Consider the following 23,741-nt stretch of genomic DNA (forward strand, 5'->3'; position numbering starts at 1 on the left):
CTGCCCCGGAAGCCCGGCTGGAGCAGGACATGCTCCAGGATGACATAGTCGGCGTAGCCCACGCTGAGGTAGGTGAGCAGCAGGCACAGCACCCCGCACGGGTCCGGCCGGCACCGCCCCTTCCCGCCGCACCAGCATCGACCCCCGGCCGCCGCCGCCACCGCCGCACCCATGGCAACCTTCCCCAGGCACTTCCGGTCCCGCCCTCCCAGAACGCCCGCCAGCCAATCGCGGCGCGGGGGAGAGGGAGGAACGCGGAAGCTTGCCGGCGCCGCCGCGAGTCAGTCGCTCGCTCGCCTTGTTACCATGGCAACGAGGCCTACCGCTTTTCCCCCTCAGTCCTTCCTTCGCAGTAGGAAGCCAGGGCTTCTATGGGCTCGCTGTAAAGGTCGCTATTAAGTCCCAAAACCTGGACTTAATAGTGAATAATAAACAAATAAATCACCACGGATCTCACAACGGTGCTTTGTATTCGGATGTGTGTTTTTAAAAAAATTATTTTTATTTATTTATTTATTTGATTTATATCCCGCCCATCTGGTATATTCTACCAGATGGTATTTGCATATTAAATATTTGCATATTAAATGCAAATATATTTATTTATACATGCAAACAATAAATAAAATAAATCACTCCCTCCACGCTTTTAAACAAGCCATAGTGGCCCCATCACCACATTTTCCTTTTTAACCCATCTTCTTTTTCACCACAAAAGGGTTGCATAAACCTTAAATTACCGACGTAAAATAAACTAGTCAAAATTAAATTAAAATGCCAAGATCATGAGACTTATCTTTGACCAGAAGCCGGCGACTTCAATAGCCATTTGCAAGCTCTTCTTGTGTCCGTGAGATGCAGCGTAAATTGCATATGCAGAAGTGGTGCATGGATCGGATTTCTTTGCCCTAAAACAGGCATAAAATTACGCAACCTTTTGGCTTCGTAAAATAAAAATAACCACATATCTCAAGATTTTAAAGGGCGCATCCGCTCCTCCAATAACCAGCTGCTGCCATTTATAATTATTTTATTTTTATTAAGAAAATACACAATAGTATAACAACTTAAAAGACAAATATAAAGATCCACATCACATAAAACTAAAAATTGCCATTTATGATTGAGTCAATCCTGAGCTAACGTGGGAACGACAGTTTTAAGAACCAAAATAGAGGTTCGGTGTCTGTCCCAAGGGTTTTATTACCTAAAACTTACCCTCCAAAAATATGTTGCAGATTGAAAACAAGATAATTTTCAAAACTTTCAACAGTTTGCAATGGAAGGCCTGTTAAGTTCAATAAGGGCTGGTATGCCTGCATTTCTCCCCCCACAAAAGGACAAGAAATTTGGATTCCTGGTGCTTCTTATCTATAATAAACTTGTTTTACAGGTTGCAGGAAATGTCTCCTCACATTTTATATTATCCCAGTTCATTTCACAAGGACAGGTCCTTCCAGCTTTTATTTTTGTAGAAACTTTGGAAAAATCGCTGTGTTTCAGTCTGCTGCTAGGGAAAAAAAGTGACCAAGAATGCTGTGATACCTGGAAAACCACCAATTTGTATTACAAAAAAGTCTCAGGGAAGACACAGAACGTTTAGATAGCGTTTCAGTAGAGATAACTGAACATGCCAACTTAGAATCATCCTTCATGTATCTAATGCACTGCATTTAAAGCTTTTTCTACCACTGTAAACTTTGCGGGCTTGATGGTCCCACAGAATGCCTCGTTTTTCTTGCAACAGATTAAACTGTACGGTTGGTCATAGCTGGAGCAGAGAGCATATGGGCCACCCTGTAACGGTCTCCCGCTCTGTGCATGCTCAGAGGAGTGCATGCAACTCACTCCAAGAAGGCTCAGGACAACTTTGCATTCAAAGGAAAATTCTGCAGGGGCTCCTTTGGCTTAAATTGTGCAGAAAATCACATTTTAAAAAACTGCCAGACCCTCTCTTTCTCTCCTTTCCAAGAAAAGGGAAAAAAATATATTAAAAAAGAAGAAAAAGGAAAAAATGTAGGCATTGTAGCGCTTTGAAAGCAAACAGATTTGTGAACAATTTTGGACCAAAAATCCACTTCTTTGGAGACACATATATGTCCTCTCTCTATATACTGTATATACCTTTCCCCACGATGGTGTGATAGAAGGATAGGTATCAAACATAAAAGACATGTTTTTGTCCGTTTGGGGTTTGAAGAAGTAGATTTGGATCCAGGACAGCCGACTTATTTATTTGCCAAGTCTTTCAAGTGCCACAATTTATTTATTTATTTATTTATTTATTTATTTATTTATTTATTTATTTATTTATTTATTTATTTAATATCCCACCAATGTTTTCCCCTTCTTTGTTGTCCTTCCATGTCGGCAGCAGTCTGAAATTTGATCCAACAGGACTGCTGGACAGCTGAGCGGAGGCAGAGGTTGGGGGTTCGAATCCCCCCCTGGGCTTTCTGGAAAAGGGGCTGGACTGGATGATCTCGAGGGTCCCTTCCAGCCCTTCTGAGGTTATCACGGAGAATCACGCCTTTCCTTGAGAAGGGCGTCCCTGGAGTTCCCTTTAAGGGGCGGGGTTTTCAAAGCCCCGCCCTGTTCACCTACGTCACAAACCCTTCTCTTTCCAACCTCCCCCCTCCCCTTGACTGCTTCTCCGCCCCTTTTATTGGATTTTTTTCCCCCCCACCTCCTTGAAGATGGCGGCGGCGGTGCTGCTGATCCTGGGGTGGGGTTGAGATCGTGAGAATTGCACGCATTCAGGTACCTGGAGGTGACCCGGAGGGAAGGAGGGAGGGGGTGCATCCTTGCAAGAAAGGATATTGGGGGGGCTAGGGGGTATATCCTCTGCACCCCACTTCCAGTCCTCCCCCTGGATCAAGGATGCTGAGTGCCAGCTTTGCAAAGGCTGGTTTCCAGGAAGGGCTTGGGTGCAATTAATGACCTGTTTCTTTCTGGAAGATAGATCCGGGTAGATGAGAATGGGGTGGGGGCGGAGAGGCAGGATCTGGCCCTCTGCTTCTCCTTTCCCTCCCTCTACCCAGGTTGGCTTGGCTTTGATCACCCCCTTAGGGATTATATATATAATCTCTATATATATGGGTGTGGGTTCCTCTGCTCATACATTTCATTGGGATCCTTAAAGTTGAACAGCCTGGAGATTTGCTAAACCCATGAGAGCAGATGACTGGATAGAAGGTAAGCCAAAACTGGAAGAGAGAGTTTTCACCCTTCCAGGTGTGCCAGCTTCAGAGTTCCACAGAACGCTACCGAGCCTCTCTGACATTCGCAGGATGGCATTCGGGGGGAGAGGAACAGACTGTGCCACGAGGCGGGATCGACCGGTTCCCCAGCCGCTGTCTTAAGGACAAAGGCCAACCCGAGTCATTTCTTCCTTCCGTGATTTATTCTGAAATTTGTATGTGGATTTATGCCTTGTTATTCTGCTTTCCGATAATCTGGGATTTTACGCAGGACGCCGAAGCCACTGGAAACCTCAATTCTGCCTGCGCTCTGGCTTCCGAAGCTTGCCCGTACATATATACTTTCCGATCTCTCTCTGCAACTATGAAATCTAGAACCTTGCTTTTAAAAACAAATACCCTCTTTTTTTCCCTGCTAAATCTGATTCTGGACCCAAAATGTCATGCACCGAATTACCATATTTAACAGCTTTTAGGAAGCAGAGAGCGTCTGTAACATGGATTGTTCTGGAACATTATATTCGTAGGAGAGACTGATTTAATTAGAGATATTTCATAGGTTTAAAAACTGGAATATAAATACAGTAAGTAAATATGGACAGAGGTAGCGCTCGGACTGTTTCCAGAGTGGCTGCTAGCAGAGATGCACTGTCTTCTGAGAGGTTATGGGATTATACCGGATCAGTGCTTATTTTTCTGGACTACCTTGCAGGGCTGCAGTGAAGATAAAATAGGTGTACTGAGATAGCCCATGGGTGCAGGGAGGAATGTAACAAAGACTTCTTAATAATATGAATTTATTACACGTGCCAACCATAACCAAGACCTCCGAAGTTGTTAAAGGTTTAGGTTTCTGGATGCAAAAATCGGCTTGGCCCCATAACTGAGCATTTTTGGGGTAAGCGTTCTGCGTGGGTGTTTGCCAGCCCTTAATTGTCTGGCTCCGGAACCGCTTACCGGTGGGCAGAAAGGAAAACTTAGGGCCCGGTTTGGCGTCGACCGTAATAACTGTAATTTATAATTCTCATAATTAGCCTTTGGAACGCCGTGAAAGGCTTGGGAAGATGATTCATCCTCCTCTGACCTTGGCTTTCCCAGCAAACGGCGTGTCCCAGGCGGTGGGCTTCCCGTTTCGTGTGTTAAAAAATTCATAAATTAAGTCGGCCGCGTAACCTTCCGATATTCTAATGTAATGGAAATTCCTGGGGTCTAATTTATTTCCTTTGCGGCCACCGAAAAAAGCAAAACCGTACCGGGCGCCCGAAGGACTAAGCAAGCGTAATGGGGAAATAAACTTAAACTTATTAGCCTTTTGCGAGAACAGAAAATGATGTATTTGTTTTACTGAATCGTCCTTAGCTGCTCACTGACCCTGGAGGGTGGCTTCTCCTCGTGTCCTACCCCACTTTTGGTACCAAAGCAGACTCCCATCCTGTCAACGTCGCGCTATTTCTGTATGTTCGGAACAATGTCTGAATTGGCTGAGATTTATTTTAATTATTTTATTTGTGCCTTGGGGTGGGGTGGGGGGCTGGCGGCTGTTTTCTGCATTTTTCCATAGCTGGGGTGTCGTGATTGATTTTTCCTCAGCTTTTGACCCGCCGTCGTCGTTTCCATGCCAGAGAGACCTGAGTGGGTGAGGAAGGATGAGCGTATCGGAGCCGTCTCCAAATCAGCGTTTTGGTTCACGACGCCCATCGTCCCCCTTAAGGCTGGGACGGGTGGGGTTTGGAGGAGACTAGCTTGTGGCAAGGGTCATGCTAAATAAAGGGGTCTGGATAGCCCCCCGTGAAAATTCGCATTTCCAGTCCTACAGGTCCTGAGTGATCCTCAAACTTAAGATGTTCTTAAGGACTGCAACTCCCATAAATCCTGGCCCGCACAGCAAGGGGTGAAAAGGCTTCTGGGAATTGCAGTCCAAGAACATCTGGGGACTCCCAGTTTGAAAAATAATGCTCTGACCCAGTCCTTTTTGATTTTCGGCTGTCCAGATGATTTGGAACTGAAGTTGAAAACATCTGGAGGGTCCAAAGCAGAGACCCACCGCTTGCTGGTCCGTACAACCTGGAGTCAGTAATTGTGGCCCTATTTATTCTTGATTCCTGATCCCGTAGGCTCCGCTTAATTACTGACAGCAGAAGAGCGCACGGCATTTTCCGAGACAGAACAGCACTTAGGAAGCGTCACCGAACATCTGGCCCTGTGGAGCAAAAGGGAGCATCTCCAGGTCCGAGTGTTCAAATATTTGCAGATGGCTCTATTTTTTTTCAGCCCGTTTTCATCTATAGGGTCTGCAGATCAAACTTTGGACATCTTTCCTCATAAGCGGTAGTCCCCACAACGTCCGTGTTCACACCCCCGGCTCGTCTGTGTCTTTCTTAAAACGCAGCACCCAGAGATGGTGAATAACCCCAAAACAGAGGAAAGCTGTTACTATTCATGGTTCCATTAAGGCGGCTTAACGATTGTGTTTGCCTTATTAGCCGCAACGTCTCTCTGCTGGCTCCTATTCAGGACCCACTAAAGTAACCTAGGTTTTTCTTTTAGGTACTGGTGCAGAGCCAGTTCTTCCCAGTCCTGTACTGGTGCCTTTGAGTTCTGTCTTGGGCGGGGGGAGGGGACCAGTGAATCGTCATTCTGACATGGAACGTCGGGGAGTCAGATGAAAAACCTCACATTCTGAATGTATGTGTTGTCAGTTAAGAGGATTGCTCGTCTTTGAAGGAACATGTCGTGGGGCAAAAGGGATTTTGTGCGAGTCACGAGGGGTAAGGATATCAGAAGCGCCCCAGTGCTTTCAAGCGGTGGTCCGTCCTGGCCAGTTTTGACTATCCCGGTTGGGGGGTTGAGCCGTGGGCATTTCTCACCCCCCAAACAGTGTGTGTGGGGGGAGAATCAAACCTTACTGCTTTGAATGTGTTTTGGTGTTGCTTTTGTTTACCGTTTTTTAGCGTGCTACTTAATTTGATCCCTTTTTAGTATTTGCATACTCCCCGTTGTTTGCTTTAAAAATATTGTCTTTTAATCATGTAATCCACCTTTGGCAAAAAGGTAAGAATATTTTACCGTTTCCCTGAAAATAAGGCCTAACCTGAAAATCAGCCCTAGTTAAGTGAAACCCCCACCCTCTACTCTTGTTCAGCAACCAGAAGATGACACGACTGTATTTGAATAAACGTAGATTGTTGTACATGAAAAAAAAATCTCCTGAAAATAAGCCCTACTGCTTTTATTGGAGCAAAAATTAATATAAGACCCTGTCTTATTTTTGGGGAAACACGGTAGATAGACGGATAGGTCGGCAAGATTCTGTCTTTTTAAATTTCGGAGGCGCCAGGCGCTCTGGCAGTGCGATACAAAATAGTCAATGAGATTCGTAAAGCTGGCTAGGCATAAATCGGTGTCCCAAATCTGGACTTGGAAATGCGGGACCTTCTCTGGACTACAAACCCCACAGTCCTCCAGCCAGGAATCCTCAAGCGAACCCCTCTTCTGCTTTTTTGCAGGTGCGATCGCTATCCTCCCGGTGCCCAGAAAGGACACCCGGCCGCACCCCAGCGCCATGCTCCGGCGGCTTCTGGACCGGCCCTGCACCTTGGCCCTCCTGATCGGCTTCCAGTTTGCCTTCATGGCTTATTTCTCCTTCGGCGGCTTCCGGAATCTGGCCTCTATTTTCGGGCACGAGGCCAACCCGTCTTTCGACTACTCCCGGACCCGCGATGTCTACACCAACCTCAGCCTCTTGCTGCAGACCCACAGCGGGAGGCCCGGGAAACCTCTGCCCTATTGCCCCGAACGGTCGCCTTATCTCAGTGAGTCACGCGTGGCAGGATCGGTGCTTCCAATCGGCGAGGGTGGGGTTGGAAAGCCGGAACGCCCTGGCCAAGGGGCAGAATGCAGACAACAAGAGACGGGGCGTGGGTGGGTGGATTTTTCTTAATCAAGGATTCTGGGTTCTCGAGGCCCCCCGGATAAAACTATTTCCACCAAGAAACCTCGACCGAATTCACCCTGTTAGTTTCTCCGCGCCAAAGAGTCCTGAACTAATTGATTGGTGAGATGCAAACAGGCTGTGATCCTCAAATTAATAATAATCGGATAATGGCAGAGCTGGGAGGGACTCTAGAGATCATCCAGTCTAGCCCTTCTCCAGGAGACTCCAAGGGGGGGATTCGAACTCCCAACCTCTGCCCCGTTCAAGCCAGGGTAAAACGGCCAAAAGCGTGCGAGGGAGAAATAATGAAAGCCAAGATACAAAGCGCATGAGCCCAGCGCTTTTCCCGTCGAGGCCCGATCTCTTGCCTCGTGCTTGGGTTTAGGTAAATGTTTAATCGAACGTAACAGATCCCGAGCGAAGGTCCGGGAGGGGTAGCGAAGGAACGATTTCCTTCAAGGAGGAGAAAGGTCTGAACCCGTCCACTTTTTTTCTATCAGCTTTGCCAACCTCTCCTGGCAGGGCAGAGGGCGATCCTATCCCGTTGGAAGACAGAAGGGTTCCCCAAAGACCATCCAGTCTGACCTGCTGCTGATGCAGGAAATGACAGCTAATTATTATTATTATTATTATTATTATGAACCTCTGTTGGAGGACAATGCATTTGGAAGCAAATGGGTCAATGGCCAGGATAAGCCGGGTCCCCCACCCACGGCTGCTTTCCAGCTTTGTTGGACTACGACTCCCATCATTCTCAGGCCCTCAGGAGCTGCCCTCCGGCCCATCTTGAGGGCATTTCAGTACAGGGCGGGAAGATGCAGGGAGGGGTGTAGCCTGATGCATCTGGACAGTGTCGGGTTGAGGGTGGCGGCTGTGGAGGATGGAACTCGGAGTGCTGGAAGCCACCTTTCTACCAAGCCCAGAATCTTTGAGCAGCTTAGAAAGGCGCCCTTTGGACTACAGCTCCCAGTATCCTCCATTAACCCGGTCACCCAAGCCAAGGGAAGGAAGCAAATGTCTTCCAAGCTTTACCCAAGGGCAAGCTCTTTATCATAGTGAAGAAAGGAATGAAGACCTCAAAACTGGATGTGTGTGTGTTCGTGTGCGTGTGTAGTATTTGCTGCTGTTATCCTTATCTTTGGGGTTAGGTTGTCCGTCACTCCCTGCCCTGCTCCAAAATCCTGCTTTAAAGATTAAATCACTCAAAGTCCTGACACGCACAGAGTCCCCTTAGCATGACAAGAGAAAGGTGAACGCGGCTTAGCTCTCCGCATCTGGGCCGAGAAGCGTTTAGCCAGAAACGATTCCCTTGCTTTTTAAAAAAACGTTTCTCTTGAGGACCAGGAACTTAGGAGTGCTTTGAGATTTTATCCGTGTCCAGAACACGCACCGGGGCCTCTTTTTTTATTTTATTTTTTGGAACCTGGGGTGTGGGACCTTGCAAGGGTGCTCTTTCTGATCCCCTGCTTCTTTTTCGTCTCCTTGCTCTACCGGCCCGATCTCAGTCGGCCCCCTGACGGTGAGCTTCAGCCAGGTGCCGACGCTGGAGCAGATCCGGGAGAAGAACCCCGCGGTGACCCCCGGAGGCCGGTACCAGCCTCCCAACTGCGAGCCACGCTCCCGGACGGCCATCATCATCCCGCACCGCAATCGGGAGACCCACTTGCGATATTTGCTCTACTACCTGCACCCTTTTCTACAACGCCAGCAGCTGCAGTACGGCATCTACGTGGTCCATCAGGTGGGTGGGCCCGTGGCCTGTATTTGCTACTGTTCTGGCCGATAGATACAAGGGGGGCGGCCTCCTTTCTATCATCATCATCATCAACAGATAGGTTTTTGGTTAAAGCCTGTCCCTATTATAGAACACCAGTCAGTGTTTTTATGCCTGGTGTTTTTGAATAATAAGAATAATCTGAGCCCTACAGAGCTGGAAGGGATCCTGTAGACCATCTTGCCCAGAACCCCGTCGAGGAGGCACCGTGGGGATTCGAACTCCCAACCCTCTTGACTCTGCAGCCAGAGGCATAAATCCTGGAGCTACTGCAGCCATATTTTTTTTTCTGACGAAAGGACCCCCTTTTTTTGCCCCGCTTTTCAGCTCAGTGGCCCTGAAGTTGAGCCTCCAGAGGCAGCTGGACTGTTGTAGCCACCGATGGGGCCGATGGGGTTTGTAGTCCAGCCACCAGAAGCCCTGAAAGAAGCAGAGGGAGGGTTGAGTGTGGAATGGCTCCTCTGTCTTTTGCAAGGAGCCTTTTTTCACTTTTTATGTTGGGTTGGCTCACGGCCTCTCCTCTCATCATCTCCTGCCCTGTTCATCAACCCCTGCTCTCCCCCCCACCCCTACAGGCCGGGAACGCCACGTTCAACCGGGCCAAGCTTCTGAACGTGGGCGTCAAGGAGGCCTTGAAGGACGAGGAGTGGTCCTGCCTGTTCGTCCACGACGTGGATCTCATCCCCGAGAATGACCACAACCTCTACGTCTGCGACCCCTGGAGCCCCAAGCACGTCTCCATCGCCATGAACAAGTTCGGATACAAGTAAGGAGCGGAGGCCCATCGGGAGCGCCCGAGAGGCTTCCCGGGTGGCGCCGCTTGGGGGGGGTCTAGGTGACAGATTTCCAGGTTTGGCCCCTTTTCAGGGCCGCGTGGCCGAAATCGGCTTTCCTGGGGGAAGCCGCAGGCCGAGGCGGGCTTGGGAAACCTCTGTTTCGGTTTCCCGCCATGCGCCGGGAGGCACCCGAATGGCGTTCGGAACCGGGCCTCCGGATGCAGTCGGGCAACTGTTTCCATCGTCCGCGGCTCGGCCGATGGGAGTTGTCATTCAGCTAGATCTGTGCGCCCGGAGGTTAAGAATCACGGATGTAGATCCAGGGCGAGGAGATCTCGGCACGAATTAAAGAATGGTGAACCAACTGCAGGGTTTGAAGGAACTGGGACTCAGTTGAGCTGTTAGTTTTTTTGTCGACGAATCCCAACTCCTAAATACACTCGGATCCTGGGATTGGCAGGATCGGTGTCGGCTGATTCGCTGCTCCCGAATCCTGCTGTGCGAAATCTTGATTTTTCTCTCTCTGCCTCCAGCCTTCCCTACGCGCAGTACTTTGGGGGCGTCTCGGCTCTCACTCCGGAGCAGTACCTGAAGATCAACGGTTTCCCCAACGAGTACTGGGGCTGGGGGGGTGAGGATGATGACATTGCCACCAGGTGAGCGACTCCCTTCCCCCGCGTTCGAGGCACGAGGCTGATGCTTTGAACGGGCATTGCTTTTCCTGCGCTTCTGACCTCCCGCCGTAGGTTGAACCGCTTGCTTGGCTGGGGCTGCCGTCCTCAGCGGCCATAGGCCTTCACGCCCCCGGAAACCGTACCCACTCTCCCGCCTCATGAAGCAGGGCCCCGAACCTGAGGACTAGAAACTTCCTTTTTTTAAAAAAAGGAATAGCAGTTGAGGGCCAGCTTTCCTCCTCCGCGTTTGTGGTGCAGAACCACCCCGTAGTGACACGCATTTTCCAGACAAAAGTGTTCGTTTAGGCCGTTTTTGGGGTCATTGTCTCCATTGTTTGGGTCTTCCTCCAGTACAGCCTAGATCTTGAACCCAGTGCTCGTAGTACCAGGTGCAACGCTTTTTCTCTTCCCCATTGTGTGTGTAACGCTTATTCCATTCCCCAGTTTGAGCTTTTCCAGCTGGGGCACTGCCTTCCTGTCTTCCTTCTCCCCTCCTTCATTATCATTATCATCATCATCATCATCATCATCTCTCCTTTTTTTGTCTCTCTCTGCTCCCTGGGACCTTTGCATGCTCATTTCTCCTCACACAGGGTGTGGTAAAGTTAGGCGGCAGAATCCAGGTAAGTGAGGGTGTGTCTGGCTCCATCATCCTGTCAGTCCTGGCACAGAGTGCCCTTCAGATGCTTTGGACTACCGCTCCCATCATCCACAGCCAGCCTGAGGGATGGATGGGCCACCACGGGAGTTGAAGTCTCAAACAGAATAGGATACCAGCCTTCCCCCCCAAAAATCCAGGGCTCTTCAGCTGTTTTGTACTACCGCTTCCATCATTCCCAGCCAACACGGCTCAGCAAGGGACCGTGGGATTCGGAGTCGGAAGCAGAGGGAGCCTATGGCGGTTTGGGGAACAGCAGTATGGGCTGAAAGTGGGACGAGGGGACATCCCGTTGTTTTTGACTGGACTCCCATTCCTATCATGCTTGAACCCGGCTGGCCCGCTGGGGATGATGGGTGCTGTGGTCCGGGGCCTCCACGAAGAAGCTGCCGTTGGATGCCTTAGCACTTGGGGGATGATGGGTGTCGCCGAGACCGTGATCCACAAAGCAGCCCCCCGAAAAAATTGACGTTTTTTTAAAATGGTTCCCGTCGTTTGTCCAGGGCAAACCTTAGCTCTTCCTTACTCCCGAGGTGTGCCCTTGGCATGCTTTTGGCGATGATGGCTGTTTCCCTGGGTTGCCATGGCAGCTATTCCCCCTCCCCGTGTGGGGGAAAAACAATTTAATTCTTAACCCCCGAGCTGAGAATAAAGAAAAAACAGCAAGAAACTAGAGTGGGAGTTTTGCATCGCCAGTTCCCGATTCTTTCTGGGGGGGAAAAAAACCAGCCTAAAACACAGGTTAAAAAAAGACGTGACTCGAATCCAGTGCCCTGGTGGGCTGGAATTCTCTCACCTCACAACACCACCCCTACCAACATCTTGTGTGATGTTGGGATACCCTGATTAGCAAGCTAACGAGGTGTGGGCTGGATAGATCGTATCCGGAATCATACTCAGAGGATGATGATAAATGGGGTAGCCCAGGGCTCAGTCCTGGATCTAGGGCTCTTCAACATTTTTATGAATAACCTCGATCAGGGGATGAAGGGGATGGTAATCAAATTTGCAGATGCCACACAGTTGGATGGAATCGCTAATACCCTGGGAAGACAGAAACAAAATTTAAAGTGATCTTGATACGCTGGAGCCACTGGGCTGGAGAAAAACAGAACGAAATTCAACGGGGAGAAGCGCAAAGGATTGCACCTCAGAAAAAGAAACCAGTTAGAAAATGGGGGATACTTGGTTCAGCCATACCACGAGCGAGGAGGAGCTTGGAATCGTCCTAGATCACAAGCTGAATATGAGCCAACCGTGTGGTGTTGCTACAGAAAAGGCAAACACTATTTTGGGCTTTATTAAGAGAGGTATAAGTCTCCAAACCCCATGAGATACTTGTTCTCCTGGTTAGGCCTCACCTTGAGTACACTGGTGCCTCGCTTAAAGACAATAATCCGTTCCAGGAAAATCGCCGTTAAGCGAAAACATCTTAAAGTGAAATTAAAAACCCCATTGAAACCCCTTCAATGCGTCCCAATGGGATAAAAACCGTCCAGCGAAGATCCTCCATACAGCGGCCATTTTCGCTGCCTGTATAGCGAGGAATCCATCCCTAAGCACAGCAGGGAGTCATTTTAAGCACCCGGCGGCCATTTTGAAAACCCGACAATCATCCGTTTTTGATCGTCGTAAAGCGAAAATCGGTTCTCAAAGCACGGAACCGATCATCACAAAAAGATTGTTGTAAAGCAGATTCATCGTAATGCAGGGCAATCATTAAGCGAGGCACCACTGCATATTGTGTCCAGTTCTGGACACCACACTTCCAAATTCACTAATCTATGAAAAGATTGGGTGAGGGAGGGATTTCGGTAGACCCCGCCCCCTGGAAATGTCAGGACCCCCTAATCTAGTCCTGACTCTGGGACTCTTGCATTCCCCCGCAGGATACGCCTGGCCGGCTTGAAGATTTCGCGGCCGCCGGTCTCCGTGGGGCATTACAAAATGGTGAAGCACAAGGGCGACAAAGGGAATGAGGAAAACCCGCACAGGTATGCCCGCTTTCTCTTCTCCGGGGACCGCAGTGCAGTGGCTAGCAGCTGGCTGGATAGCTCAGTGAGTTAGGTCTGCGGCTGCAGAGCCAGAGGTTGGGAGTTCGATTCCCACCCCTGGGAGAAGAACCAGCCTGGGTAGCCTTGGGCAAGCTGCACCGTCCCACAGCGCCCCTAGAGGAAGGGGAGGGTAAAACCACTTTGAAATATTCTCTACCTAGGAAATTTATTGCTGTTATTTATTGAAAATATGTTTACCCCACCTTTCTCTTTAAAAGGACCTAAAAGGGTTCCCGTAAGTCAGGATTGACGGCTCATGGTGGATTCTTATTAAATGTTTCCGAACTGTTTCTAAACTTGATTTTTAGCCTTAATATCCATTGGATTTTTTAAAAAATCTGATCTACCGTGTTTCTAAAATCTGTTGTTTTATCTGTTGTATGCCACCCTGGTCCAAGGAGAAAGGCCGCTTATAAATCATTTAAATTGAAATAATAGATTTATAGCAGCTGGCGGACCAAACCTCTGCTCCGGCCTTTCTTCCCTTGCAGGTTTGACCTCCTGATCCGGACCCACCGGGCGTGGACGCAGGACGGCATGAACTCCCTGGCCTACACCCTCCTGTCGAAGGAGCTGCTCCCGCTGTACACCAACATCACGGCCGACATCGGTACCAACCCGCGGGCGGCGAAGGGCGGGAAGGCGGCCCTGCCCAGCCTGGGGGGGAGGAACTACCCCACCGGCAGCAACCACGACTTTCGGCAGGAGATGCTGCGGAAGACCCCCTTCGCCAAACTCTCCCAGGCCATGGGGTGGGGAGAGGTGCCTTTCGCCACCGTCCAGGCCCTGCTGGAGGCCGGGAGGAAGGAACCGGTGCCCCCCAAGTCGGAGAACCCCCCGACGAAGCCCGCCGCGGGAAAAGAAGCGAAGCGGTCTCCTGGCATGACTCGAGAGAAAGAGGGAGAAACGAGCCGTATTGCTTCTTCCCCGATCAGCCCCACCTCGGACGCCCTGAAGCACCGGATAGAAGATGCTCGGAAAAGGAAACAGGCGTCCAGAGCAGGGCAATCGAGCGACGTCTCCCGCCAACCTCCGGCGGACACCCCCGCCCCGGACGCCTCCTTCCGGAAGCCAAAGAGCAACCACACCGGCCCCGAAATCGCGGACTAAAGAAAAAAAGGCACATCCACGTAGTTTGTCGCCAAGCCTCGGTGCTTTAGAACCAATCCTAGGCGGCGCCGGGGCTCGGAGGGGGTCGAGGACGCTCTTCCCTGCTGGGTTTCAAAGCCGGACTTCGCCCAGATCCAGGACCGCAGAGAGGCCCCGAAGCGGGCGAGGACGTCACGGCGGCGACGGGCAGGAGATCCGCGCCGTCCTCCCCTTACGGGAACGGCTCCGGGCTCCAGCTCCCCCTCCTGAAAGCAGGAAACCCAAATCCTGGCTCGCCTTCGGCAGAAAGCTCGCCCTGTGGCATGGCCTTGCCCGCCCCTTGCGTCGGGGTCTTATCCCACTACCGAGGTGCTTACGGAGAGCAGGTTTGGGGCAGGGGGGGAGACTCTCTGTCTCAACACTGTTTTAAAGAGCGACAATGTTAACTTGAAATGTGAAGGTTAGGGGAGAGCGGTGGTCTAAGTTTGGTCCGACCCCCGAATCGCCTGTGGGGCTCGTCCCACGCTCTCCCCCATCCTCCCACCGCAGTGGCAGATTCCTCGTAAGCAGAAGCACGCCATCCCGGTGGAAGCTGCGATTACACGGCTTGTGGCTCCAGAACAGAATGTGCGTCCTGCGATCCCACGGCCCTGTCGGCTCACGGCGGCCACGGGGGTCCCTGGACGCTACGCCTGCAGCCGGGCGCGGCTGCCCCGACCCGCTTTAAGAGCCTTTCGAGTCCAAACACAGACCGGCCTTTCCCCGTTTCTTTGTAAATCCATCTTTGGCCCCGTTATTTTTCACACGCCCCCTTACTCCGCTTTTGTCCACATCATCCGATCGCGCCGGAGAGAAGCAGACTTTGCACGGAGGGGGTCATCTCTCCGCTTTCCACCTCCGAGGAAGAAGATCCGGCAGACGAGCAGCAAACTGACCGCGACGCAGTCCGCGATTTTGCCAAGAAGACTTAAGGTTTGTTGTCTGGGCCCCCCGGTCTTTTTCCCACTTCTGGCTACAGCTCTCCTTTAATGCCGGAACATCTGGATTTGTTTCATGCCCAGCAAGACGCGAATTTAATTGCCAAGGATTTTAAAGCGCCGCTTGTTGAGCGACCCTGAACCCGTCAGAGGTTTTCTCCCCTCTGCAGCAATAACCGCTCCTCGCGCCTTCCGAAGGCCGGTCACCGGATGCTGGAATCTCAGTTCTGCCTCCGAATACACCGGACTCTGTAGCCACAATCCTGCCGGGGAAAGGCATCGCTGGATCCAGAGAGAAGAGCTGCCTACACCGGTGTAACGAGGCGGACCACCACTCCTTTCTTTAAGCTGCTGCACTCTTTTGTTTTTCTCGTCAATCACTCTCATTGAGTCCCCCCCCCAAAGCTGGGTTTGTAAGCACGGCCTCTGTGCCCCCCCTCCCAGATTTCGGGTCTTTGGCTCCCATTCCCCATAGCTGGCAGCGGGGGATGATAGGAGCCGTAGTCCACAACATCTGGAGGGCCACAGCTGCTTGCCCCTGCTGTGTGCACAGAAATTGTAGCTGTAGTCTTGTGTCACACAAAACACACACCGAATACCTTTAGGGCTGGTCCCCCCCCCCTCTGTCAAAGAGACCCTGCCCACCTCTGAACCCCCCCCCCTCGTGCGTCTCACAATCTCGAGCTTTTAGCCAACAGTGTGTAGTTATTTATTCTATTTATGGAGTTCTCTCTTGACGATAGAGGCCCCTGTGCTCCCTCCCCTCCTGTTTTTGATAATGGCTTTTTTTAAAAAAAAGAAATAAAAATATATTGTCCATAGATTAAATACTGTGTCGTCCTTTCCAGTTAAATCGCCATCTTTTGCCCGCCCTGATCTCGGGTTTCTGCCTCCGAAGGCGCCAGGCAGAAAAAGTCCACAGCTGTCACTCCCATTCCAGGAGAATAAATGGGAGAAAGGTCCCTAATTCCCAGACCACTGGCTATTTGGTCCCGGGTGTTTCTGCAAGCTGAAATTCTGCAAGCTGAAATCCAGAGTACAGGTGGACGACTCTACACCCCTGCATAGTCTTCCTGTTGAATTTCTACCTGGTATAAAAACGCAAGCCCTTAAGACCTTCACCAGAAATGGGGGCAGAATTAACCTCCGACAGCCCAAAAACATCAGCATTCAAAATGTTCCCTTTTGCTTCTGCACAGCCGCCAGGAAAGCCGTGGGCGCCTCCCCAGTGCATCGGGGTGCATGTTTAAGGTGGATATAAAAATTACAGGAGCTTTTGAACCATCTGGCAATCCTCCAGATGCTTTGGACTACGAGTCCCATGAACCCCAGCCAGGACAACCCACGAGTAAGGATGCGCAGGGGAGGGGGGTTTATGACATTTGCAGATCAAAACCCACCATAGGGGTGGAGGTTTCACCCTAAGAGAAAAATCACTCTTTTCAGACTTTGTTGAGTTAAAATTGAATGATGATGTATGGTTCATTTTTTAAAAATTGGGAATAGATAAGTGAACATTTGAGGGTCTTTTGGAAAGCAGCAGAACCACCCTTTCGGTGTGACATGACAGGAGAAAAATAAACATTATGTTCCCCCCTCTGGATAAGGTGGGCAGGAAAGCGTGAGGCCGTCGCTCACCCCCATGGGGAAATAGGGGGTTTCTGGGGCTCTCTGAATCCTAGAATCCCCCAAAGCCTATCTGAGTGAAGCTGGCTGGAAAGCTTAATGGTTTAAGCCAGAGGTTGGGAGTTCGAATCCCCTCACTGGGCCTCCAGGGAGAAGAGCCAGCCTGGGTAGCCTTGGACAAGCTGCACAGAGTCCCACAGCGCCCCTAGAGGAAGGATAGGGTAAAGCACTTCTGAATATTCTCTACCTGGAAAACCCCAAAAAAGAGGGTCGCCCATCAGTCAAAATTGGCCTGACAGCATGTCATTACTGCTTATTATTAGGCCTTTCTGGAGGCCTGACGTTTCAGCCCCCTTTGCCACATTCCTGAGATTTTTTTTCTTCTTCACAGCCCTTAAAACGTCCATTCTAAGCAAGAAAAAGGAGGAAAATTAAGGATTTTTTTTCCATTCTACAACCACCTCTTCACCTTTTAAAAACCACAGGAGGTCGGGGGATTCCTCGCTGGAAAAACCCGACGCCATACCCTTCTGGCCCAGAGTCCTGGAAGGAAAGCCGGATGGGAAGCGAGCCATCGTCGGCCGAGGGAACCATATATATATTTTTTTCCAGTCTGGGAATCTGAGGCTCAGACTTGGCTGAGAAGCTTGGTCACCGCCGTCCGGGCATTGGCAATGCAATCGTTGACGGATACACCCTCGTAGGAAGCCCCTACTAGGCTCAGAGGCAGCTCTCTCTGTTCCAGGAAAGCCTTGGCATTCTCTGGAGAGAAAGAAAGAGAGAAAAGGGGGTCTTAGGTTTAGATGTAAAAATTCCAAAAATTTCCATTTTCCCCCCCGCCCAATAAACACACAGTTTCTTCCCTGTTTGCTTTCCCTGTGGAATTCTTCAGAAATTTTTACATCTCTGCTTAGGAGCCCTGGATTGGCGCTAAACCACCCAAATCTGTATGGAGCGGGTGAGATTTAAGGCAGGGTTTGGGGAAGCCAAAAATCATACCGGGGACTACATATCCCACCATCCTCCAGGCAGATAATTTATTCTGGGAGTAGAGGAAGAGAGAACCTTTCAAGGCCTACCTATGTGTTTCCAGTGGCCGAGCGTGTATTGCGGGATGCAGGCCTGCAAAACATAGACAATATTTTAGAACGTTCAAAATCTCACCCTGGAGGATCTTCATTTCACTTACATGAATTGCTGTGGGCGGGGAATGTCTCCTGTTTGGGGCTACAGTTCCCAGAATCCCCAGCCGGCACACCCGTTTGCTTTTCCATTCCTCGCCCTCACCCATGTGCTTCCTGACCTGTGAACAATCCCCTTCCATTGTGTGGAAGCCTTGGGAACTACCGGATGGCAGAAGGAACTCTTTCGTTGCCAAAAGTCTCCCCCTGCTGGTGATGTCAACCAACAGCAGGGATGCTTGGCAATGAAAGACTTCCTCCTCCCATCCTGTGGCTCCCAAGGCTTCCAATAAATAAGTCTCCCCCTGCTGGTGATGTCAACCAACAGCAGGGATGCTTGGCAATGAAAGACTTCCTCCTCCCATCCTGTGGCTCCCAAGGCTTCCAATAAATAAAAAGTCTCCCCCCGCTGGTGATGTCAAACAACAGCAGGGATGTCTGGCAACGAAAGACTTCTTCCTCCCATCCGGTGGCTCCCAAGGCTTCCAATAAATAATCTGTCACACCAATTCCAGGACATACATACTTTATGAACCTTGACAATAGTGCGGAAGGGCTCGGCCAATATCCCGAGGTGTTCCTTGACGGCAGCCTGGGCACGCTGCAACAAAGCCGCATGGGAGATTTTGTCGGGGTCCCCGAGACCCGGTGTGAACCACGCACCGCCTAGCATCACCTACAAAGCAAAGAACACCAGAAAGAGCTGCACAATGATTTAGCCTATTTTGTGTAGTTACCCCCCCCCCATACCCACGGGATCAGTATCTGTGGTTTCATTTATCCACAGTCTAATAATATTTTTAAAAATTAAAAGAAAAAACCTAGAAATGCATATTTTTATGATGTATTTACAGAACCGGCCATTAGAGGGAGCCAGAGACCATATTACCATAGTCTTGTTGTTGAAGCCTACACAACATGGTCTCTGGCTCCCTCTAGTGGCCAGTTCAATGTAATAAATGGTAAAAATATTTTTTCTGATTTTTTTCCTCTCTTTTACCACGCTATGTATAGCGCTTGCTATTATCTGCCGTTTTCGGCATCCGCAGGGGAACTCTCCCCAAATCCATTCCCAAGCTTGGAATAAAAGCAAACTTTTGTAAACGACGGTAACCCACAGACCACTGAAACTCCATCCTCACTATCAGCTCAGCAGCAAACCGATAAAACGCTTTAATTCCCAGAGGAAACAAAACAACTGCAAAAAGCTAATTTTTCATCTGGAAAATATCAAATGTGTTCACGGGCCCCATAGCGAGCCCCTTTACTTGCAATTTGGCTCAAGATATTTGTCTTAAGGTATTTCCTCGCCTGTTCCCTACTCCCTCAGCCCAGCTCTTACCGTCAGGCGCACGCCACCCCTTCCGGACCCGTCCTGTTCGGGAAAAGCGACGGAGTCGTAAACAATGCCCAGCAAGGAGCTGTCCTGGAAGGAAGGAACGAGGTGCCCAAAACCCTGGAAGGAAAGAGTTGTTGAAAACACACATTACACCAGCACAGCCGGACGACGAGCCAAAGCTTAGAAACAGCCGTCGTCAAGCCCAGCGGGACCCCCCAGCGGGCAAATATATCTGCAGAAGACCGAATCGACAATCCGGCCCAGGGAAAAGAGATCGTTTTTCTCTACCGCTTTATGCTTTGACTACGGATGACGGGGTGGGTGGGCGAGGCGGTGGCTTACCGTAACAGGGAGCGCCACGTTTTCGTACTGTAAATTCACCACCGCCACCGAAACGGCTTGGATGGCTAACAGCTCCCGGGCTAGCGGCTCGGCCCAGGCGGGGAGCGACTCGGCCAGCGCTGAAAGCAGGAAGAGAACATGAAGGAGAAGCAGGAAGCGCAGAAGGAAAGACGAGCGAGTGATTTTAATTTAATTTAATTTTTTTTGCCCGGAAGCCTCCCTCTAACGTCCGCAACAATCCCCACAAGCAAGACCCGGTGTCAATACGGAGTCTTGCTCTTCCAGCTGGTAGCCAGCCCCCTTCCTTTGATGCTCCTTTGTTTATTTATTTAGTTTTCTTCCTTTAAAAAAAAGGACCCAAGGCTGCTGAGGTCATCAAACCCCGGTATCAAAAGCAAAGGTGGCCCTTCCTACCTCTGGCTGGCAAAGCGCTAATGACGTGATCGGCCTCCACACCGCCATCATCCAGGGTGATCTAAAGAAGAAAAGCACCGTCAGGGTTCATTTGACTCTTCCTAGTGTCTTAATCTCTCTCCGGAGGCCATTTAGCCAAGTTACAACCCACTCCCTGCACACAGAAATCTAGCAGGCCAGTAGCCTAGTCTTTTCCCTGAATTGCTAGATTTCTAATTGCTGGGATTTCATTGGAGGGTTGATAGCATTTGAATGGGCTACTCCCCACCAATCTCACGCGTTCACAGCCCAGAGGGAGACCATCTTCAAGACAGGATAGGCATAAACGATATGGCTCTTCATCCCCCTCAAACCCAACATTCAGTTTTCTATAAATTCCCGTCTCCTGGTATTACACAGAGATCTGCAAAAGCTCTTGATACCAGCAATAAAACCTTGTTTTGTTCTCCGATGCCCTCGCTTGTTATTTCTTGCCCTCTTTGCTTTTCAAAATAACTACACTCCCAACAGAACTTTAGGTTCTTGAGCGGTTTGGCCAAGATATACAGCCTTCCAGTGCCACACAGCGATTTCTTTGCATACATCCCTTCCTTCGTGGAATTTTGGTAAGATTTTATTTTGTTCTATGGCTTTACAGTGGTGCCCCGCTTGACGACGAAATTGCTTGATAATTAGTTTTTTATGATCGCTATTGCAATTGCAAAACGATGGTTCCAATGGGTTTTTTTTGCTTGACGTTGATTAGAAGCCTGCTTTGCAAACCGTTTGTTCACTAAACGATGATTTTTTCTGGCTCCGCCAAATAGCTGCCCTTTGTAAAATGGCTTCCCTCCCTTCGCAAAATGGCTGTTTTCCAGACAGAAGCTTCGGAAGACAACGATTTTAAACAGCTGATCAGTGGTTCTCTATGGGCAATCTTCGCTGGACAATGAGGTATTTCCCCATTGGAACGCATTAACCGATTTTCAATGCATTCCAATGGGGGTTTTTTTGCTTGATGACGATTTCGCTTAACAGCGATTTTCCTGATTATCATCGTCAAGCGGAGCACCACTGTATTTTAAAATAACCAAACACCACCCAGAGAATTCATCCCACACTCATTTCTTTAATATAGAATTTTATTCCTATTAATAAGAGTGGTCGTTTGACCAGATAGCTGGGGTATGAATGAATGAATGAATGAATGAATGAATGAATGAATGAATGAATGAATGAATGAATGGTATAAGGTGATTCTCCCTTCCTCTCCTGTACCCTCACGGGAATCCTGTGAGGTAGAGGAGTCTCCCACCTTTTTTCCAGCCTGATTTGTCTTTTCCAGAGAGTAAGATAGCTTTCAACATCAACCTTTTGGCCTCCCGAAAGAGAGAGTTTAGGGTCTCCAAAAAAGGAGTTGGGACTACAACCCCCATCATTCTTCGCCAGCATGGTGACCGGATGGGGACGCTGGGACTTGTACTTCCACCTACCCGAAGAACCACCAGATACGGGAAGGAGAACCACCACACGTGGCTCGGAAGAAAAACGCCAGAATTCCTTGCCTTCTCGGCCAAGATCCAGGGATAAAACGGAAAGGATAAAATTCAAATTAAGAGGGAGAAAGCTTTGATCCTCGCTCCGCCTTCCTCACCCGCCAGGAACCGGACGCTGTCCTCTCCAGTTGCCGTACGGGGGCTCCGCAATGGATCTCCACCCCCCGCCGCTTCAAGACGTCCACCAAAGCTTCGGGAAGCGATTCCATGCCCTCCCGCAGAGACCACTGGCTCCAGCGCTCCGCCTGGGCCCGACGGATGAGCGGCGAATCCACCGGGGCGGTTTTCTCTAGTTTAAATAACAACAACAACAACAACAACAACAACAGGTACAGCCTTAACAGATTATCCTGAATTAGTCATTTGCTTTATTTGAACCCAGGGTCAAAAAGGGTCCCGATTTCCAGGCGGGATTCTAGGCTAGCCCAACCTGCCGAAGTGGTTCTCTCTGGAGGTCTCCCATCCAGGTAATAACCAAGCCGGATCCTGCTTAGCTTCCCAAGCCAGATGGCATCACGTGCGTTCAGGATGGTCGGGTGGCGTTACAAAAATTGGTGAGCATCCAACTTTTCTCTGAAGTGGTCTTTTAAATTAAATTAAATTCCATTTTACCCCACCTTTATGATATATATATATAAAAAACCCAAGCTGGACTCCCTCAATAGGGAATTAGCCTCAACGCTTGAGATGTAAAACTTCCAAAAAATTCTATTTTTTCTAAAAAAAATCCGTTGTTTTTTTCCCCCGGGAAAAATTGGAACATTCCAGAAATTTCACCCCTCTGCTCTACACAGACTCAAAAAAAAAAAAAAAAAAAACACCACGGCATTACGCTTGCCTTCCGAGCCTCACCTCCGCCGAACGCCATGCCCACAAGGACCGATCGGTGCTTCTGCTCGGCCTGGAACAGCGCCGGGAAGCAGGACCGCACGCTCAGCGCCCGGCAGTCTCCCGCAAACACCCCTCGGCACAGGCTGTCGATCACAATGTCGGCCAACTGCAGAGATGAAAACGCGGGACGCCGGGCAGAACTTGACTTCAACAACAACACCTACTACAAATCCCAGCATCCCCACCTCAGCGCTGGGGGATTCTGGGCCAGGCAATTAAAAAACATCTTTCTCAAAGTTTAGCTTTCAAGGGCCACAGGGCAGGCTGGCGGTCAGCCAAAACTGCCGATGCATTTTAATCAACATTTTAACAATGTCCACCCCCAAGGGCCTCATCCTGACCATACAGGGAGGGGCAGGGGGGAAGAAGTGTGATAACAAACTGCAGAAGGGTAGGAAGGGTGCCGTCGTTTCTCCGCAGCACTGCGCGCTGCTGATAAAGCCTTAAAACCACGTCCCAGCCTTGGCTCGCTTCTCTCGTCGTCCAGCGTCCATCAGAACGAAGTTCAGCAAAACATCACTCCTCAACCTCTTCATGCACATTCGAGGTTACTCCTTCCTGCCACACTCTTCAATTTAGGAATACTAGGTTCCCGCCTGCCATCTTAGTCTCCCTTTGTCGGTTCTGCCCCCCAATGTGGGCAAACCAAGCTGTTCGAATACTTCTGCTCTTGCTAGCAAGAACGTGGTCTCCTCTTTACATGTTCCTTAGTTCTTAGGAATTTTCTTGTTCATAGAAGCAGAAGAGCAAGGATAGGGGGAAAAGTTGGCAACTTCGGCGTTTGCAGAATTCTCTTTTCTCCTTATGGCCTTCTCCTGAGGGGACACCACTGGATATTTACCCCCGCCCTCTCTCTCTCGAGCTTGGCACGAAGAAACAGAGCAGGGGGACGTATTTACTGGCAAAGGGACCCTAAACTTTCAGGCTTTTTAACTTCCACAAACTGTTCAAACAGTAAAAGGCAGAGGAGCACAATTGGGAAGAAAATGTGGCAACCTTTTCCTTAAGATAAAAGGATTTTTTTTTAAATTAATGGCCCTTGGAAATAGTTCAGTTGAAAGATCTACAAGATTCATACCTCCTGTCCAAAACGGCGCTGCACGAACGCATGGATGTTCTCGTCCTCTTCGGAGCCACGAGAAGTTATTAGCTCTTTCAGGCCGCACCAGATCAGAGGGCGGGAGAAGGGCGGCACAGTCCGAACGAGGCCGCTGGAAACCCGCCCCGAAAAAGCAGAGGGTTAATATGAGCGCTAAAAGGTCAAGGGAGTAAATAGA

The 23,741-nt window shown here is 49.9% G+C and overlaps 3 protein-coding genes across 6 annotated transcripts in view; 1 reads left to right on the plus strand and 2 right to left on the minus strand.

Moving 5' to 3' along the window:
* The window catches only part of LOC110080983 (palmitoyltransferase ZDHHC3), a 55,950-nt gene extending 55,231 nt beyond the window's left edge, over positions 1 to 719 (minus strand). For both annotated transcript variants that reach the window (XM_072983871.2, XM_020797335.3), the window contains exon 1: positions 1 to 719. In XM_072983871.2, coding sequence (XP_072839972.2) covers positions 1 to 173 — 173 coding nt within the window. In that variant the 5' untranslated portion in view covers positions 174 to 719.
* On the plus strand, positions 719 to 15,964 carry B4GALT3 (beta-1,4-galactosyltransferase 3). Of its 2 annotated transcripts, XM_020797398.3 has the most exons (7): positions 719 to 2,760; positions 6,707 to 7,012; positions 8,640 to 8,875; positions 9,484 to 9,674; positions 10,218 to 10,340; positions 12,906 to 13,010; positions 13,562 to 15,964. In XM_020797398.3, exons 2-7 carry the CDS (start codon positions 6,763 to 6,765, stop codon positions 14,178 to 14,180), a joined length of 1,524 nt encoding a protein of 507 aa, XP_020653057.3. In that variant the 5' UTR covers positions 719 to 2,760; positions 6,707 to 6,762; the 3' UTR covers positions 14,181 to 15,964. The 2 variants fall into 2 exon arrangements, with proteins under 2 accessions (XP_020653057.3, XP_078238048.1); XM_078381922.1 differs by lacking the exon at positions 719 to 2,760 and having other exon boundaries at positions 6,090 to 7,012.
* The window catches only part of PPOX (protoporphyrinogen oxidase), a 12,310-nt gene continuing 4,390 nt past the window's right edge, over positions 15,822 to 23,741 (minus strand). For both annotated transcript variants that reach the window (XM_020797463.3, XM_078381923.1), the window contains exons 5-13: positions 23,543 to 23,675; positions 22,426 to 22,570; positions 21,672 to 21,862; positions 20,039 to 20,099; positions 19,625 to 19,743; positions 19,286 to 19,399; positions 18,470 to 18,619; positions 17,842 to 17,884; positions 15,822 to 17,524 (exon numbers count right to left, since the gene is read on the minus strand). In XM_020797463.3, coding sequence (XP_020653122.3) covers positions 17,391 to 17,524; positions 17,842 to 17,884; positions 18,470 to 18,619; positions 19,286 to 19,399; positions 19,625 to 19,743; positions 20,039 to 20,099; positions 21,672 to 21,862; positions 22,426 to 22,570; positions 23,543 to 23,675 — 1,090 coding nt within the window. In that variant the 3' untranslated portion in view covers positions 15,822 to 17,390. The remainder of the gene's footprint in view (positions 17,525 to 17,841; positions 17,885 to 18,469; positions 18,620 to 19,285; positions 19,400 to 19,624; positions 19,744 to 20,038; positions 20,100 to 21,671; positions 21,863 to 22,425; positions 22,571 to 23,542; positions 23,676 to 23,741) is intronic.

Source organism: Pogona vitticeps, chromosome 15 (genome assembly GCF_051106095.1).
Source record: "Pogona vitticeps strain Pit_001003342236 chromosome 15, PviZW2.1, whole genome shotgun sequence".
Lineage (NCBI taxonomy): Eukaryota > Metazoa > Chordata > Lepidosauria > Squamata > Agamidae > Pogona > Pogona vitticeps.

Excerpts from the sequence above, each read along its gene's own strand:
- B4GALT3 (XM_078381922.1), top strand. The coding sequence starts at position 6,568 with ATGAGATTCGTAAAGCTGGCTAGGCATAAATCGGTGTCCCAAATCTGG. Across the intron at positions 7,013-8,639 it reads CGAACGGTCGCCTTATCTCA|TCGGCCCCCTGACGGTGAGC; the intron begins GTGAGTCACGCG and ends GCCCGATCTCAG. Across the intron at positions 8,876-9,483 it reads GCATCTACGTGGTCCATCAG|GCCGGGAACGCCACGTTCAA; the intron begins GTGGGTGGGCCC and ends CCACCCCTACAG.